Source organism: Naumovozyma dairenensis, chromosome 5, assembly GCF_000227115.2.
Source record: "Naumovozyma dairenensis CBS 421 chromosome 5, complete genome".
In the NCBI taxonomy this organism is placed as follows: Eukaryota; Fungi; Ascomycota; class Saccharomycetes; order Saccharomycetales; family Saccharomycetaceae; genus Naumovozyma; species Naumovozyma dairenensis.
Window position 1 is genome coordinate 760228 of NC_016483.1, and position 16990 is coordinate 777217.

The following is a 16990-nucleotide window of genomic DNA, read 5'->3' on the forward strand; positions in this document are numbered from 1 at the left end:
TAATAAAAAGAGTTAACTGAGGAAACAACTAACGATACAAACGGTATAAAAAGACTCACTAGGAACCTGAAGTATCTGTGGATGTGAACATACTTTCAAATAGCTATGCCTCAATACTTTGCAATCATAGGAACACAAGATAATCCAATCTACGAGGCAGAATTCACGAATCCAACAAGTAAGAACGCATCATCGAACGAAGGAGGTTTCCCTAATGACTTGAAAGAGTTGAATCCATTTATCTTACATGCAGCATTAGATGTTATTGAAGACCTTCAATGGCAACCAAATCCAACGGTGAACAATGCCAATGGAGGAGGCGGGATTGGGATAGGGTATTTCAATAGTAATACCAGTAGTAATTCCTCTTTGAATTCGACAGGGTTCCTTAAGTCAAGGACTTCATTAGGTGGAAACAATAGCGCAAGTGATAATTGTTATCTTGGGAAAGTAGATCATTTCTATGGTTTATCAATAACAGCATACTTGACTTATAATGGAATGAAGTTTGTCATGATTCATGGCGACGCCAGCAAATCTAATACCAATGAAAAGGATATAACTTTTAATTATAATGAGGAGATTAATAGCAAGACCAGCAATGGTAACAGAAATAAAGCTATGGTTCCTCTCGATGACAACGCTATTAGGTCATTTTATCAAGAAGTACACGAACTTTATATTAAGGCCTTAATGAATCCGTTTTATAATTTGAATGATCCAATAAATGATTCCAGTTTTGATATGAGAGTGCGAAGGTTGGCTAAAAAATATATAACATAATAATGTTCTTGTTTAAAAGTTGTATATTGAAGAATATATATGTTTATCTAAAAGGTATCTATATACCGTGTTCAGAGTTTTCAGAGTGATGGAGGTTCACCTATAATCTCTTGCATACATGTATTAAGAAGGGACGCTAATTCCTCATGATTTATTGATCTGGCATTATCATTCTGTTTATCTTGATCTGGTATTTGGTTAAGTAACCACATCTCTCGCATGCCTCTAGTCATCACCAGCAGATCCTGCACACCTCTAATCAATTGCATTGTTTGTCCATATACCATAGTCATACTTGTTGTTGCAATAGCTATGTTTGAATCCTGTGCTTCTAACATACCACTATTCATGGATCCACTATCTATGTTATCATTAGCTGATTCCGGGTTATCAATAGATGACAAACGAATCAACTCTGCCAATTTAAGCGACAATAATTCCACTGTTTGATCCAATTTTTCAAAGAGAGCTTGGTTATTCATTTGCAGTATAATAATATATGGTTAACTATAGGGTCCAGTTGCTGTTCTTGCTTATCAACGGATGTATTGGTCTATACACATCTCTGTTTTAATCTTTCTTATCAGCTTTAAATAAAAAAAATCTTGCCTTGTAACGTTATGTTTTTTTTTACATGACTTAATTCAAAAACCAAAATTTTGAGTAATCACAAGTCTATAAAAGTGTAAAAGAAAAGTGTGTTTGAATAGTGGTAGACTACCAGAGCCTATTAATTTTTTACATTTCCACTTATATAATTCAAGATATTTACATGAAGCATAGAGTTTTATATAGTTTTAAGCGGAGTAGTAAACTTTTCTAACATCGACAATCTTTTTACCTCTACCCAGAGCAATTTCATCCACTGTTTTTTGATTCTCAGTTAAAGCCTCTAGAAACCCTTTGGCTATATTCATCGGATTTCTTGATTTATATATCTTACCACTTAAATCTTTAATTCCTGCACATTCACAAATTTCAAAAATGACGTGATTCACTCTTAATCCAAACCCAGGTCTAGCGTTCCTCAAAAACAATTTGACACCATGATACCTGTGATCAATATCTGCCAAAATGGTTCTATTTTCATATCTTACAACATATTTCAAATTCCTTACAGCATCCCAATGAGCTTTAAAGATTGATTTAGACATGGATTCTCTTGATTTCCCTTCACCTAATCCTACCATACCATTTTTATCTCCGACTACAACAAGACTATAATAAGAAGGAATCTTTCCCTTTCTAGTCTGATTAGAAACACGTTTCATAACTAAGGGTTTCATCACCAGTTTCTTACTTATATAATCCGCATCTATTCCATTTTGAAACTTCAATCCACGTGCCAAGATCATTAACTTTGAGGAATCTTTCAAAAGAATGGATTCACCCTTAGGAACGGGTACTCCACCCGGTGGTAATCGTTGTTGAACAGCGTCCCATTTATAGGTATTATTATAGAATGAATGAGCGTGAGGAGTGCCCGGTTTATAATCCCAAAATGGATCAATCTTAGAATAATCTGGATTTGTCACTGGTGCAATTTGCACATTATCTTGTCTTTTAAAAGTGGTACCTTCTGGAATAACTTGCTGTGCCAACTGAATAGATTCTAACAGAGGTTTCGAATAATATTTTGATAGGATGTCCTCGTTGTAATGTTTAAGGAACCCCATGGGACGGGTATTGAACGTCCTTTTCCATATTATGTTATTCATAACTAACTAGAGTAATTGAGGGTTTTATGGTTTAAGGTGTTCCAGCAAAGTCTTCTCGACGATTAAGGTTCTTCCTGTCAGCAAGATAATATTATATCAGTGCCCTATTTATTCGAGTTTTTATCAAGTCCTAATGGCCTCTTTCGTATATATTCAAATAAAAAGTTACTTGGACTACTTCGTAGTTTTCTTCTATATTATCGGCAAGAAGTTGTACTGTGTTGGGCGGGCGTCACAGATTTCCAAGGCGACACACTTTCTGGGGGGAGGAAAATATCCGACCAAATAAGGTTCATATGTAGTTAGATATTGAGACTTACATTCAGGGGTCAGACTTGGTTATGATAAATGCAATTCCATCGAAACAAAAAAACTAGATGTGTGTATTTCTCACAGATTATATTGTTACAGAAGTTTTTATACACTTATACTTGAGAATATGTTTTCATTTATTAAAGTTTACAAAAAGCTCTTGGATTAAATTGATGATTTATGCATAACGATAAATATGATTTAGATAAGTTGTGTAGAACCTTTAAGAATGGACCAGCCATTAATATCAGTTTCATAAGATAACCATAAAAAAAAATCAATATCATATTCTGCTCGTTATCTTCTTTGTAACAACCAATTTCTTCTTTGATTTACAAAAATCGCATGGACTACTTTTCCCTTTCCTTAATTTCTTCGGCTCACTAATAGTACCATCAGTGCCGACAACGGAGGGTTCTTTGCTTCTCGGAGTATATTTATAATTCGGATACTTCTTCTTATGCCATTCCTTTTCCTTTTGAGCCAAATCTTGCCAATATTTCTTTTCCTCATCAGTTAATTGTCTCCAGCGTTGACCAATATCTCTTGATACTTGGGAATTAGCTTTGAATGAACCTTCTTTAATCAACATTTCCTTTTCCTTTGGGAACAAAGTATGATGTAAATGTTGCCTGAATAAAATAAATGCATTTCTTGGTCTTGGTATATGAGTCTCTGAATAGATAGAACCATTGTGTTTATTATGACTGTTCTTCTTACAGCTACAAGCATCATTTATTATTGGTTGTTGGTCTTGTTGTTGAACATTGAAGTTAGTCACTGGTTGAAAAGGTGACTTCGTTAAGGGTGACGAAATGACAGAGGAGTGTCTTGAACTTGGAGGAGTCTCAGGACCCAATATAGAACCCATCGACAAAGAAGAGCGCGTCGTTGTAGTGTATGGATTAAATGATGTCCTTGTGTCAGTATTAGTTGGTAATACTGAATATGCAGATGTAGTCTTGGAAAGGTATGTAGGGAATGATATATTTGCCCCATTGTATCTTGGGATAGATGATGTTGGAATATTACTACATATCATTGTCGGCGTTCCCACACGTGTTGTTTCTAGGGATATGGGGGATTTTGGTAGAAATTGCTCTACAAATGATGATGAATTATTTCTAAAATATCCATATCTATTAGTGCTGTTTATATTGCACTCGCTATCGGAGATAAAACGACGCAGTATTGGTTTAGAATTAGTGCTGTAAAATGTGTTTATTGTTTAAAGATTCATCTTGAGGGAGAGTGGACAAAAGTGAATGAATGGATGGTAATGTTATTGTATTTAATGGCATCTCAAATCTTATTGTTAATATTTTTTTTGTTTTAAGTATGAATTTTTTTTTCTGCCAAAGGAAAATGTTACCGTACAAGAAGAAAAGAGATAGATATGAATAAGATGAGATACCAGGTTTCTTTTATAAAATAATAGGAAAGAAAAGTTCCTGTTATATATATGTACACAAGGTTAGATAAGCTTTTCTAATCTTGATTAAAAGCTTGAAACAATGTTAAAGTGCGATAGAATGCCCTAGTTCCTAGTTTTACTTTATGTAAGTGTCTACGGATTGTATTGAGCTAATTGTACCCTTCTATAGCTAGCAGTAATGAGGTAATTACTAACTTAACTACATGGCCAGTAGAAACCTGTCAAATAAACTATGCGTGTTCATTTATAATATTGGCATAATAAAGAAAATCATTGCATAAATAAGATTCTGCCGCAAGAAACACCAACAATAGGCCCGACCATAGTATTTTTTTCATATGGGTGAAGGGGGGGACCGAAGTGGGCCTGTTTTAGCTCGCCGTTGTACTCCAATGCACGCCAAAGGAAACCTAAAATTCTTACATCAACTACATGGGTAATGTCCAAATTTCTCGGCAGAAGATAGGCGCAGGAAGAATGCCGAGGGACGGATACAAGATTCTGGAACTGCTTCACGAAGGAAATTCGGGAAAGCTTGTAACATTCACGTAATCGCACTATGGGTGAGGGTGCAACTATACGGACTGAATACGGTCGCAGGTAACACCGAGACTTCCCATGCATACTGCAGCTCTTTTTATAATCATTCTAGAGCTACCGAGTCCATTGTCCACAGAGATTTCCCAGAAGGAACACGTTGTCCCCTCGCAAATCTTTCAGGGTGGAAGATTCCAACACTGAGGAAAAGAAACTTTATTCAAGCATCGCTGATGTAATTTCAATATACCGGATTCCCATTGTCTTGGTAACGGAAAGAATATTTTCCTATTCATCTTAATGCACTGGTCCACACGAGGTTTCACAGAAATAAAACGTGCTCGGCAAAATATAAACTTCATCTTTTAGGGAATTTTTCTCGTTAGAAATTCTGTAATACCCCCCTTGTTAAAATGTGGAAGGCTCTGTTAATTTTTATAGAACTGTGAATGTTCTAAGCTCATAAATTGTCTACGTTTCAAACTCTAAAGTCTTTACTACACAATTTTACAATAAGATATATATATTTATGAAGAGTCTCCAACGATCATTCATTCCATTGTATTCAAAAAGGAGGAGATTTAGTAACACAATGTTTGTATATATATTTTGCTACGGTTCTTAGTGCGTGACCCGGCACACATCTTCTACGAACACAACTTTAGTTTGGAATTTTGCACGTGTCATGAAATATCCTAGAGTTCAGAAGTTCCCACAATGCTTTCCTACTGGGTTACCTTGACGTAACCTAACTTGAAATATGTATAGGAAAGGGCCGCAAACGTAATTCTGATTTGGAAAACAATACCAATGAGGGCTCCAAGTTGGAATGTTTTTTTAGTAGAAAAACCTCTAATACTATAAAAGATTTACCTAGGCAAAGATTTTTATAGTCAGGCTCTGCTAGTTTACACTGTAAAATTAATGTTTTTTTAACAACAAGAGCCGTATTACGTAATTATCTATTCCATACACCTGCTGCAACTCCTAATTTACAAGCTAGCCACATCTGTATGATTTTCTTGCTCTAAAATCCAGATATTCATTCAATTTAGTACCAGAAACAATTGCCTTCAAACAATTATTATATTGGAAGACTATCGAAAATGCCAAGGACTCCGATATATTAGCAAACAAACTACATAAGGCTTTTGTTAAAGTGGGGTTTCTTCTATTGAGAAGGTAGGCGGGTAGAGTGAGGTACAGCTCGAATCATCAGCTAGGAAATGAAAATCAAATACACTTTTGAGTTGGAAATGTTAGTTTAAACTTAGTAGACTAGACGTTTTTTATTAGCCCTATAAAGGGCTTAAAATGCTTTTCAAATTCGAGAGTATTCCGCCCTAATTTTGCCTTATTTCAATCGATATGAAAAAACTTCGACCCTAATGTTAACGGAAAGCCGGTCCTAACTTACACCTAGTTCCTTTGCATTCATTGATAAAATGTCAAATTCTGTCAATAATAAATGGATATTTATTAGTAACAGCAATAGTTAACTGTGCGTACTTAAACTTTACTAAAGAAATAAAATATTACTATATATTTACTATGATAAATATGTACATATACTAACTACTATTAAAAGCATTTCAAGGCATAGAACGCCTCGTCTGCGCTGTATTGGTGATGGAAAACTCTCTATCTGCCCTCTATTTTGGTATTGTTAATCCTTAACCAGAATTGTCTGGATAGGCGTCTCCCCGTTATCTCTAAATTTTGAATTTTACTGCATTTTGATCTCTGAAATGAAAACTTCAACGTTAAATGTAATCCTCAAAATCGGCCCTCATTCTTTATCTCCATCATTCAATAATGTGAACCCGCCCTAACATAAACTCCAAAAATTTCCCGTCTATCCTTGACTTTTGTATCCTTTAATCATAGCCGATAATACGGCCAATCTTCAGTATTACTTATTCAATTAAAACAGTGGACTGAACTATTATCTATCGGATTCCGATATCTCTTCCGGATTATCTTACATTTGGTAATATAGTAAAAATGTAACTTCTTGTCTAAACCAATAGAAATTTATCGGTAATCGTTTGACTACTTATTTATTGCAAACCTTTCATTTCGTAACAAATGGCTTATTGCGTAATTAGAAAAAATTCAAGCAAAAGCAAGTCCCCTCTTTAATGGCAGATAATTGAGTGTGCCTTCCAGAGATCCCCATTATCATGGTTCCCCGCATTGTGTAATATATTGGTAGGAGTAGGTACTTTTTTTGTTATACCAAACTTTTTTTAGGTAGAATTACGTATTCTTTTCTGTTCATTGAGTCTCGATGTTAATACTTTAGAAACACTGAACATTACATTTAGCAAGAATTTCAAATGTCCATAGGCAACCGTCACAAAAGCATATCAATAATTCCGTACCATACTTTTTTTTCTCCCTTAGCTCTCTTATTTCCTCAAATATATGTATATGATAGTACAGAGTCTGTAGTTGACGTCTTTTATTACATAGTGAAACGCTTCGCATGTAGAAATATTTAGTAAAAATTGACTCCAGGAAAATATCTAGACTAGCAACCTTTAACGAAATATACTGTTAATTAGTGGATTATCTCATTTGAACCCTGAGTACTTATGAAAATAATCAGGTTCCTCAGAAGCTGCATTAGACATATTACATTACTCTTCCGCAAGAAGACTTATTACTAAATATTTATATGATCTACACTTTTGTATTCAACGTCACCCATAGTTCCATCAAGTCTAGGTATTCTATTCTTAATTGGTGAGATACGACGTTCCCATATCGTATCAAAAGCAAGGTGACGTATCTACACATGCATGAAAGTAATTTAGGGACGTAAGTAAAATAGAGGGGTAGAAACTTGTTCAAACTAAAGAAGTTCATTTGCTGTCAATACAGAAGTATTTGCCCTTAACTTTTTATGCTATCAAGGCAGATTGAATTTGAACTGTAAATTTGAGGGTAAGTTTCGATGCTAAGAATGATATACGGTCTGAAAGCTACTGTGAATCCCCCAATGCTGATGCCGTACATATTCATGTAACTTACATAATGTAATCGTGCATCTTAGGAAGGTGGCTGTATCTTTGTATGGGAGGAAACTCGATGCCAAGTTAAAGTATACACACCATAGTTTGATATATAGCAATTCCTTGGTATTAACGTAATTGGCTACTTTAATCAAACTTTCCATTGGATAAAAAATACTCTACACAATCAGTTTCATAAACGTAAAAGGGATAAGGCGACAATAAAGATATGACATTTCAATGCAATCTTATTCACAGGTTCAATATGATTTTCTTAAGAAACTACTATAATTTTCGTATGAACTTTATTATGTAATGAGCTATAAATACATATTACCACTGAGACTAGGGCCATCCCTTCCCAGATCTGAACCTACGTGAATATGTGTACTATTACGTAACCGAGTAAGCAATACCGAATGAGACATATTTTACGCGCGAAGAAGCAACTTTAGATTTTAAAGTGAGAACAGATTATAAGTATCTCCGCTGGTCAGGACCAACTTTTTTCTCTCTTTCAAACTGTTTCTTGAGAACAACACAGCTGTAATACTTGTACTGTGAATAATCAAACAAACTTTAGGCAAATTTGATCTTCTCCAACTCACATAGTAGGTATTTTTCCGAAGATCCGTGGAAAACCGAAGGGAGCCTAACACGTTGTGAAAAAATTTGAATAATTTAAGGATCAATATGTGTTAAGAACTCACCAAGCAGTACGTATGTGTGTACACTTTCTAGCTTTAGAGGTTGAAAACAGTTATTTACAAAGTAGGATTCTCATGCGCAAAACTACGTACGTAATGTAATACTAGCCACTGGCATTATATCAATGTTTTTATTTCCCAGCAGGGGCCTGCAAGTTCAAACTTGCAGCTTGCATCTAAAGAAATCCCTGAGTTTATTTGCCTTAGGCTACCGTAGGAAACCGACCATTTAGAGATTTAAAGTTCGGACGGAAAACGGAAAAAGCCGGATGAAACTTTAATCTACTTACGTAAATTGGCGTCAACGAACAGAAACGTCACAATATAAAAACAGGAAAACAAAAGTGTTAAAAATGTTGTGACGCTTCTGTATCACATGACACGACTTTTTCCGGGGATCATTAAGATTCCTAAATGTAAACCATCTTTTAATAACCTATTAGTTTCTTAGTTGGAAGGAAGTACACCAGCATATGATTGGGAAAGCAGAGGAAAATATAGTTAATTGACGATTCAACAACTAACTTGACATCTATTTATTATATCATATTCAAAGATGCATCCTTTTAGATCGGCACTACTTCCCAGAAGTGTTCCCTGTAAGCCGATATTCCCTTCATCTGTGTGCAGAGTGAGGAGTTCACTACTAATACAGCGATCATATCTATCAAACGCTATTTACAGAGACTTGAATAGCACATTGAATAATAAAATATATTCTAGATCATTCCATTCTTCCCCACTCATACAATTTAGAATATCCAACATTCTTTTAAATGAAAATACCAATGAAGATAAAAATAATGACAATGAGCAGCAAAAGAAATATTCAGAGAAAGAGAAGAAAGATGACTCAAAGAAAACATCAGAGGAATATAAATCAATGGCGGATTACTTTAAATCAAAAGAATTCATGAATACAATTTTCTTAACGATAGGTTTTACGATTCTATTCAATCTTATGAGTACAAGCCGGGATTCTAATGAAAATAAATCGTTGACATTTCAAGATTTCAAATCAAACTATCTAGAAAGGGGGCTTGTCAAAAAGATATATGTCATTAACAAATATTTGGTAGAAGCCGAATTACATGATCAATCAATTATTACGGGAAGTCAACCGAACTCGATGAATCCGTTCAATAAACATTCTAATGTAGTTGCTTTCACGATTGGTTCAGTTGATATATTTGAGGAACAAATGGATCAAATACAAGATGAGTTGCAAATAGATCCTAAAGATCGCATTCCTATTGTTTACGCCGATAGAGCATCTTTCTTGCAGTATTTGTTCCCTTTCTTACCCACTATAATTCTACTAGGTGGTTTGTATTTTATAACAAAGAAAATGGGGAATCCCACAAATGGTGCCGCAGGAAGTAATGGCAGTGGAGGAGGACTAGGAGGTATGTTTGGAGTTGGGAAATCAAGAGCTAAATTGTTTAATAAAGAAACAGACGTTAAAGTTTCATTTAAGAATGTTGCAGGTTGTGATGAAGCGAAGGTAGAAATAATGGAATTCGTTCACTTTTTAAAAAATCCAAATAAATATACTGTCTTAGGAGCCAAGATACCAAGAGGTGCTATCTTGTCAGGACCTCCAGGTACAGGTAAGACCCTATTAGCCAAGGCTACTGCAGGTGAAGCTGGTGTGCCATTCCTTTCCGTTTCTGGTTCTGAATTTGTAGAAATGTTCGTTGGGGTAGGTGCTTCTAGAGTACGTGATTTATTCGAACAGGCAAGAAAGTTAGCTCCATCAATCATTTTCATCGATGAAATTGATGCCATTGGGAAAGAGAGGGGTAAAGGTGGTGCGTTAGGTGGAGCTAATGATGAAAGAGAAGCTACTTTAAATCAGTTGTTAGTTGAAATGGACGGATTTAGCACTTCAGATCAAGTCGTTGTGATTGCTGGTACAAACCGGCCTGATGTTTTAGATCCGGCATTATTGAGACCGGGTAGATTTGATAGACATATCCAAATAGATGCGCCAGATATCAATGGTAGGAAACAAATATACTTAGTTCATTTGAAGAGATTAAATTTAGAGGAAAAGTTAGTAGAAACGAAGGAGGATGTTGAAAACCTAGCGGGGAAGTTAGCGACCTTAACACCAGGGTTTACTGGTGCTGATATAGCAAATGCTTGTAACGAAGCTGCTTTGATTGCTGCAAGACATAAGGACCCATTCGTTACAATACAACATTTTGAACAAGCCATTGAAAGAGTAATTGCAGGGCTAGAAAAGAAATCCAGGGTTTTGTCGAAGGAAGAAAAGAAAACAGTGGCTTACCATGAAGCAGGGCACGCGGTTTGTGGATGGTTCTTAAAATACGCCGACCCATTATTGAAGGTTAGTATTATACCACGTGGACAAGGAGCTCTCGGCTATGCCCAATATTTACCACCCGACCAATATCTAATCAGTGAAGAACAGTTTCAGCATAGAATGATTATGGCACTTGGAGGCCGTGTGTCAGAAGAACTACATTTTCCATCAGTAACAAGCGGTGCCCATGATGATTTCAAAAAGGTGACACAGATGGCAAATGCAATGGTTACTTCACTTGGAATGTCTAAGAAAGTTGGCTACGTTTCTTATGATCAACGTGATAGTCAATTCCAAGTTAATAAGCCTTTTAGTGAAAAGACTGCGAGAAATATTGACACTGAGGTTAAAAGGATAGTCGATTTTGCCCATAATAAATGTACCCAATTATTGTCTGAGAATATTGAAAAAGTGGATAAGGTGGCGAAAGAATTATTAAGGAAAGAAGCCATCACTAGAGAAGATATGATTAGACTTCTCGGTCCAAGACCGTTCCCTGAAAGGAACGAAGCATTCGAAAAATATTTGGACACTGCTGGAGACGATAAAGCATCACCTGCACCGGAGGCGAAATAAGGGGAACTCAATTCTCAATAATCAAACAAACTGAGTTTTTTTTTTTGTTATTGTTTTCTTCCTACTGTATTTGATATTATTCAAAATATTTGTCAAATCATACACTTGTATATATATATATGCATACATATTATTCCTACACCAAATAGATAAATAAATATATTCAGAAAGTCATAACAAAATAGCTCTGTAAGACCCTATTCGATGAAGAGATTACATAGCCTTTACTCAACGATGAAGACCAAGCAGAAAAATGACATGTTACGCTTTGTTAGAAACCTAGAACGTTTCTTCATCTATTATCAAATTTGTGTTTGATACTTCCACTCGCTCATTACTACCATTAACTATATCGTTTTCACTTTGTCCCGAGTTATGTTGCTCCTCAGCGGCTATGCCTTTCTCATCTTCATCGACTACTTCAAATCCTTCTTCCGTAGCATATAAAATCTGTTGAACTTTAGAGAGGAATTTATCCAGATCTGACGTTTCTGTTTTATATACACCTTCTTTGATGAGATCTTGAGTGGACTGAACTAAGACCTCAATATCTCTTAGTTTCCCGAAATAGAACGACCTTTCTCTTTCTAATATGGTTACAGTTTCTTTATAAGTGTCTATCTCCTTTTTCAACTTTTGTACTGATCCTTGAGCTTGGGATAATTCGGTTTGTAAAACTATTAGTTGCTCATTAGAAACGCGCCTATTCATACCTAATGATGCAGAGCGAGATGCTACTATTGGACCGCCATGTAGCGAAGTGCTACTATTATTATTTAGTCCAAATCCACTCGTCTTCCTTTTCGTTATATTGCTTGTTGGACCATTTGAATTACCAGCACTTGGATTCGGTCTATATTTTCTTCTTGAGTTTGGATCATATTCAGTGGAATCTTTATTTTGTTGCCAAAATTTCTTAGACCATTGTAAAAATTCTAAATTATCTTGAAATCTACATTTCATTAATTTTTCCACATATATGGTTTTCTCTATACGATGCCTCGAGAAGCAACTTTGAAGGATCTTATAATTGATTTGATAGTCATATTCAGCAGTCGCATTGAATTTCACACGATGCATTGGGACATCGTTATATATTGAATCCATGATCTGGCAATATGCTGCGCCTGTACCGCATTCTTCGATTTTTTTGTAGTTTAGTTTTAGTATATTGTTTAGCCAATTCAGTAGTTCACTACGTGATTCCCCGATATTATTCATTAGGTAATGATGTTATTGGTACGTTTGGCGTTGATGGCTTTTTTGTTTATTGTTTTCGTGTTCATCTTCTAGGTTTTCTGTTTTGTTTCAAGTTTTTTGTTTACCTTTCCAATTTCATGTTCGAAGATTTCGTGTTGAACGACTTTAGGGAAATTTGCCAAAAAAAAATTTTCGTCAGACAGACATCTCGAACCTCCGAATATAACAGAAACAATTTATCACTTGATAAATTTAATATATTGGAACCTTAATAATTAGTTGAGAGGCTATATACTATACAATCAGTTCATTTATATTACAATCAAATTTAACTTATGCATACGTTACCATTTTTTGGAATTACACAAAACTGCATACCAATCAAATCACTTTAGACATGAGCTCAATTAATTTCAATGTAGTCCCTGCAATGGATGTTAACAACATTTCTGTTGATATGATCAAAGCTTTTTTGAAATCAAAGCTCCTGGCTCACCGATAACTAGAGTATTCACTTTCTGTATTCGTTGTGAGAGAGACAACACCCTAACTTGACAATTCAAAACACTCACCATTCACAGCAAGATTATGACATGCAAGATGATGAAGAGACTATCATTGTTGTTTCTTCTCCAGACTATATCATCCCTGCTGATAGCGCTAGCGGCATAAGAATGGCTAGCGATTCTTGGGATGCATTTATGCAATAGTATGATATATTCAGTAAGGTCAGTAACAAAGTTAAGGGAAATCAAAAGAACTATAAACATAACTTCTCGTTCTTTTTCCGACCAACGTCAATGAAAATATTGGATATTCGTCTAGGTTTATGCTACGGCTGCAAGGGTGAGAGCTGGGGACGTTGACTCTATGGTTTCTGTTTCTGGTAGAGCTCATATTCCTCCTACAATTGGTAAATTTATGGAGACATGTTGTCTCATCCATTATACTTTAATATCTTCATGACGTTATTATTGCGAAATCTGAAGGTGATGCATTGAACTTTTATTGAATTGTTAAAGGTGAACCAAACTTCTTTATATGTCCCTTTCTGGACATTAAAGCTTACGTTTGGTCTAACCGCGCGCGGCCCTTATTTTCGTTAGACAGCTTTTGTCTCAAGTATAGTAAAAAATCATTCGTTAGACAAAATTAGACAAACTGTCTAACGAATAAACACCTTCATTATACAACAACTAAAGATGATATGGGGATAGAAATAAGCTCATTAGATAGAAAACCACTATATATATATGTAAAACAAGTTTCAGCTTGTTAGCACCACTCTTATATAGATAAAAACGTGTTTTGAGTGTCTTCGTCGATTTTGTCTAAAAAATGATTTTTCACGAATTTTGTCTAACACCAAACGGAGCGGAGATAAACAATATTTCTTATTTACGCCTGGCAGGCCGAAATGTTTTTTAGATTGAATTTCCGGAAAACTGAAATTTGTCTAATTTCCTTATCCCTGGTTTTTCGGGCGAAAAACAGGTGTCACAGTCGTCGTTTTTTAATAAAGTAAGAGATTTTTATATGATACTTTGACCTAGATATATATATATATATATATATATATGATTATGAATATATTTTATTGTTGTTGTTTTTTGAAAAAAAAAGATATTATCTTTAAGAAAAATGCATTAATAGTACTGACAACCGGTTTAATCTTCGCTTATAAGTTACCGTTCTTGATCAATGAACCTTCTTCATACAAAGCGTCCAATTCCTTTTTAAATCTCTTTGAAGCATTCATTCTTTTTATCTTCAAAGTTGGAGTAATGACATCGTCCTCTACCGTTAAAGGTTCAAGACCCACGTAGATATTATGTAATTTTTCGAAACCTTGTAATCCCTTTGTATATTTATTTACAAGTTTTAGCAATTGAAGTCTTAATTGTGGATCCAAATTCAAATTGTCTATCAATTGCTCATCTGTCCAACTTTTCACAATTCTATTCTTCTTCTCTAAGGCAGCTTGTACACCGGGGATATCTAAGCCAAGGACACCAACCAAATGATTTTTCAATGGATTACCATAAACAAAAATTTGAGTAATATAAGGACAAGACGATAAATATAAATTCTCAATCTTCTCAGGCGCAATATATTCACCGTGAGCCAATTTGAAGAAATTTTTCACTCTATCAATGATATGTAATCTTCCCTTTCCATCAATGAATCCAATATCACCCGTTGCAAACCAACCGTTAGAGTCAATAGCTTTAGAGGTTTCTTCAGGATTTTTAAAATATTTACTAAAAATTTGAGGACCTCTCAATAACAATTCACCTTTCAAATCCTTTGCCGCATCATACCCCATTTCTGGGACCGATCTCAATCTACATTCCGCACTAATACCGATGGCCCCACAGGATCCAACATCACGTTCATGCGGTTCACTTAAACAAATCCCAGCAAATGACTCAGTAAGACCATATCCCTGTCTGACACCGATATCTAAAGCACTCCTCAAGAATAACAACGTATCTTTGGAAATTGGAGCAGAACCAGTAACGATATAAGATGCGTTATTCAACCCTAATGAGGTTCTAATCTTATCAATAAGAACTCTATGGAACACTAAGAAATTCATCAACGATTTATCAGGCCCACCTCTGGACGTGAATCTTGATACTTTGGAGTCTAATATATTATTAGCTACATTTTTTTGGAAAGTGGATTTATCCAATGAGTTCTTGATCCCAGCTTCAAATCTTGTTAAGATTCTTGGTACTAAGGCAATGGCGTCTGGTTTTAAAATTTTTAAATCCTCGACTAGGACTGTAGGGTCTGGTTGATGTAGGAAGCCTAAACCGACACCTTGTGACAAGTCCCAGGCTATTAACATTCTTTCAAAAATATGAGCTAGAGGTAGGAAACAAATGTCGTGTAATTGTTGGCCTCTCTTGGCTACTACTTTGTAGAAAGTAGACATGGAGAATGCGATACCAGAGGTGATATTTCTTTGGGTCATTTCCACACCTTTTGGGAGACCTGTAGTACCTGAAGTAAAGGAGATAGTATATACGGAGTCTGGATTTGGTGGGATGAGTGGGATTTGGTTGAGTTTACCGATGGTTTCAACCTGTTTTAGTGAGAACATACTGATTTTTTCATTCTTGGAGTTTTCTGAGATTGATAATAATGAAGTGTTAAAAAGTGATAGTTCTTCTTTAGTTAAATCTTCAGTACAAATTAAAGTGTTTAAATGTTTAAATTTGGGTAAGATACGAAGGATGTTATATATGTTAGATTTGGCGAAGATTAATACTGGAGATTCTGTTAAATTCATGATATATTCTGAAGTTTGAGGGCCCAAAGTTTCATACAGAGCAGTATTTGTTAAAGAATAAGCCTGACAAGCGAAATCGGCAATGATCCATTCTGGAGTGTTATGAGATAAGATGGAGACGATGAAATCGTTACTTCTTAATGGTTTACCTCTTTTTGTATTAACTAGTGATAGAAGACCACTTCCGAATGCCTGACTTCTATCATTGACAGTTTGGTAACTTTCCCAATAGTATTGGTTTGAATATTCATTTTTCACAGGGTCAAAAGTTCTTACACCTAAACAATCATTTGTAGGCCAATTCCTAACTGCGAATTGAAAATGATCATAGAATGTTTTCAAATGGGGATCCATTGTAGTAATTAAATGATTTGGAGACAAAGAACTTCTATAGACCGGACTATAACTATGATTCTCATTGGAATCTAGCATAGGGACAGCTTGCTCCTTTAAGAAAGTCTTATACCTTGGCCAACTAGTTAATGGTAACTCATTGAACATCTCGCGGATATATTCATCGCTACCTGTTCTAAAGGCAGATAACCGTTCTTTAAGACCTTCATATCGAGGGTCAGTATCAATTAATTCAGTGATTGAATAGTCTTTTGTATTAACAGATTTGTTATGCGACATCTTGTTGTTTTGTGTAGTTTGCTAACTAATAATTATGGGAGTTAAAAGTAGTAGCAGGCAATAATACAGTTGAGAAATGTTCAATAGGTGAAATATTAAATAGTAGATACTAGAACGCAAGACATCCAGCTTGCTCTTATATGCTATCGAGATTTGACTCCATTTGTTGGAAGTTCAGGTTACGTATGATTGGAGTAAATATCATTTTTTTGACCTTAAATATGTATGCCTATACATCTCAATAACCGAAGGCATATTTATTTAGCCTTCTCCCATGGAGTGGTTCTTAATTGGCGTTTTGCATATATTTTGGAGAAGTTCCAATGAAGAGAACAAGAGTGACATCGATGAAAACAGGAGGAGCCGCTAAGCAAAAAGAGCAAAGAAACCGGGAATTGGGGACGGAGTTAATGAAGTTCCCCGGCGGAAGGGGGGGGGGGGATCG

General features: G+C 35.3%; 7 protein-coding genes across 7 annotated transcripts; 2 read left to right on the plus strand and 5 right to left on the minus strand.

Moving 5' to 3' along the window:
* Positions 1–105: 105 nt before the first annotated feature.
* Positions 106–783, plus strand: TRS20 (TRAPP subunit TRS20; the record flags this gene model as incomplete). Its single annotated transcript, XM_003670366.1, has 1 exon — positions 106–783. The coding sequence occupies one exon, from the start codon at positions 106–108 to the stop codon at positions 781–783; it is 678 nt and encodes a 225-aa protein (XP_003670414.1).
* An 80-nt stretch (positions 784–863) lies between these two features.
* Positions 864–1265, minus strand: SRB6 (Srb6p; the record flags this gene model as incomplete). The annotated part of the gene is made up of 1 exon (XM_003670367.1): positions 864–1265. One exon carries the CDS (start codon positions 1263–1265, stop codon positions 864–866), a length of 402 nt encoding a protein of 133 aa, XP_003670415.1.
* A 315-nt stretch (positions 1266–1580) lies between these two features.
* On the minus strand, positions 1581–2501 carry MRPS5 (mitochondrial 37S ribosomal protein uS5m; the record flags this gene model as incomplete). Its single annotated transcript, XM_003670368.1, has 1 exon — positions 1581–2501. One exon carries the CDS (start codon positions 2499–2501, stop codon positions 1581–1583), a length of 921 nt encoding a protein of 306 aa, XP_003670416.1.
* Positions 2502–3096: 595 nt separating this feature from the next.
* NDAI0E03570 (HMG-box domain-containing protein) lies at positions 3097–3855 on the minus strand (the record flags this gene model as incomplete). The annotated part of the gene is made up of 1 exon (XM_003670369.1): positions 3097–3855. The coding sequence occupies one exon, from the start codon at positions 3853–3855 to the stop codon at positions 3097–3099; it is 759 nt and encodes a 252-aa protein (XP_003670417.1).
* Positions 3856–9065: 5210 nt separating this feature from the next.
* On the plus strand, positions 9066–11414 carry AFG3 (AAA family ATPase AFG3; the record flags this gene model as incomplete). The annotated part of the gene is made up of 1 exon (XM_003670370.1): positions 9066–11414. The coding sequence occupies one exon, from the start codon at positions 9066–9068 to the stop codon at positions 11412–11414; it is 2349 nt and encodes a 782-aa protein (XP_003670418.1).
* Positions 11415–11693: 279 nt separating this feature from the next.
* BIM1 (microtubule-binding protein BIM1) lies at positions 11694–12635 on the minus strand (the record flags this gene model as incomplete). Its single annotated transcript, XM_003670371.1, has 1 exon — positions 11694–12635. One exon carries the CDS (start codon positions 12633–12635, stop codon positions 11694–11696), a length of 942 nt encoding a protein of 313 aa, XP_003670419.1.
* A 1657-nt stretch (positions 12636–14292) lies between these two features.
* Positions 14293–16545, minus strand: FAA2 (medium-chain fatty acid-CoA ligase FAA2; the record flags this gene model as incomplete). The annotated part of the gene is made up of 1 exon (XM_003670372.1): positions 14293–16545. One exon carries the CDS (start codon positions 16543–16545, stop codon positions 14293–14295), a length of 2253 nt encoding a protein of 750 aa, XP_003670420.1.
* Between the last annotated feature and the right edge of the window lie 445 nt (positions 16546–16990).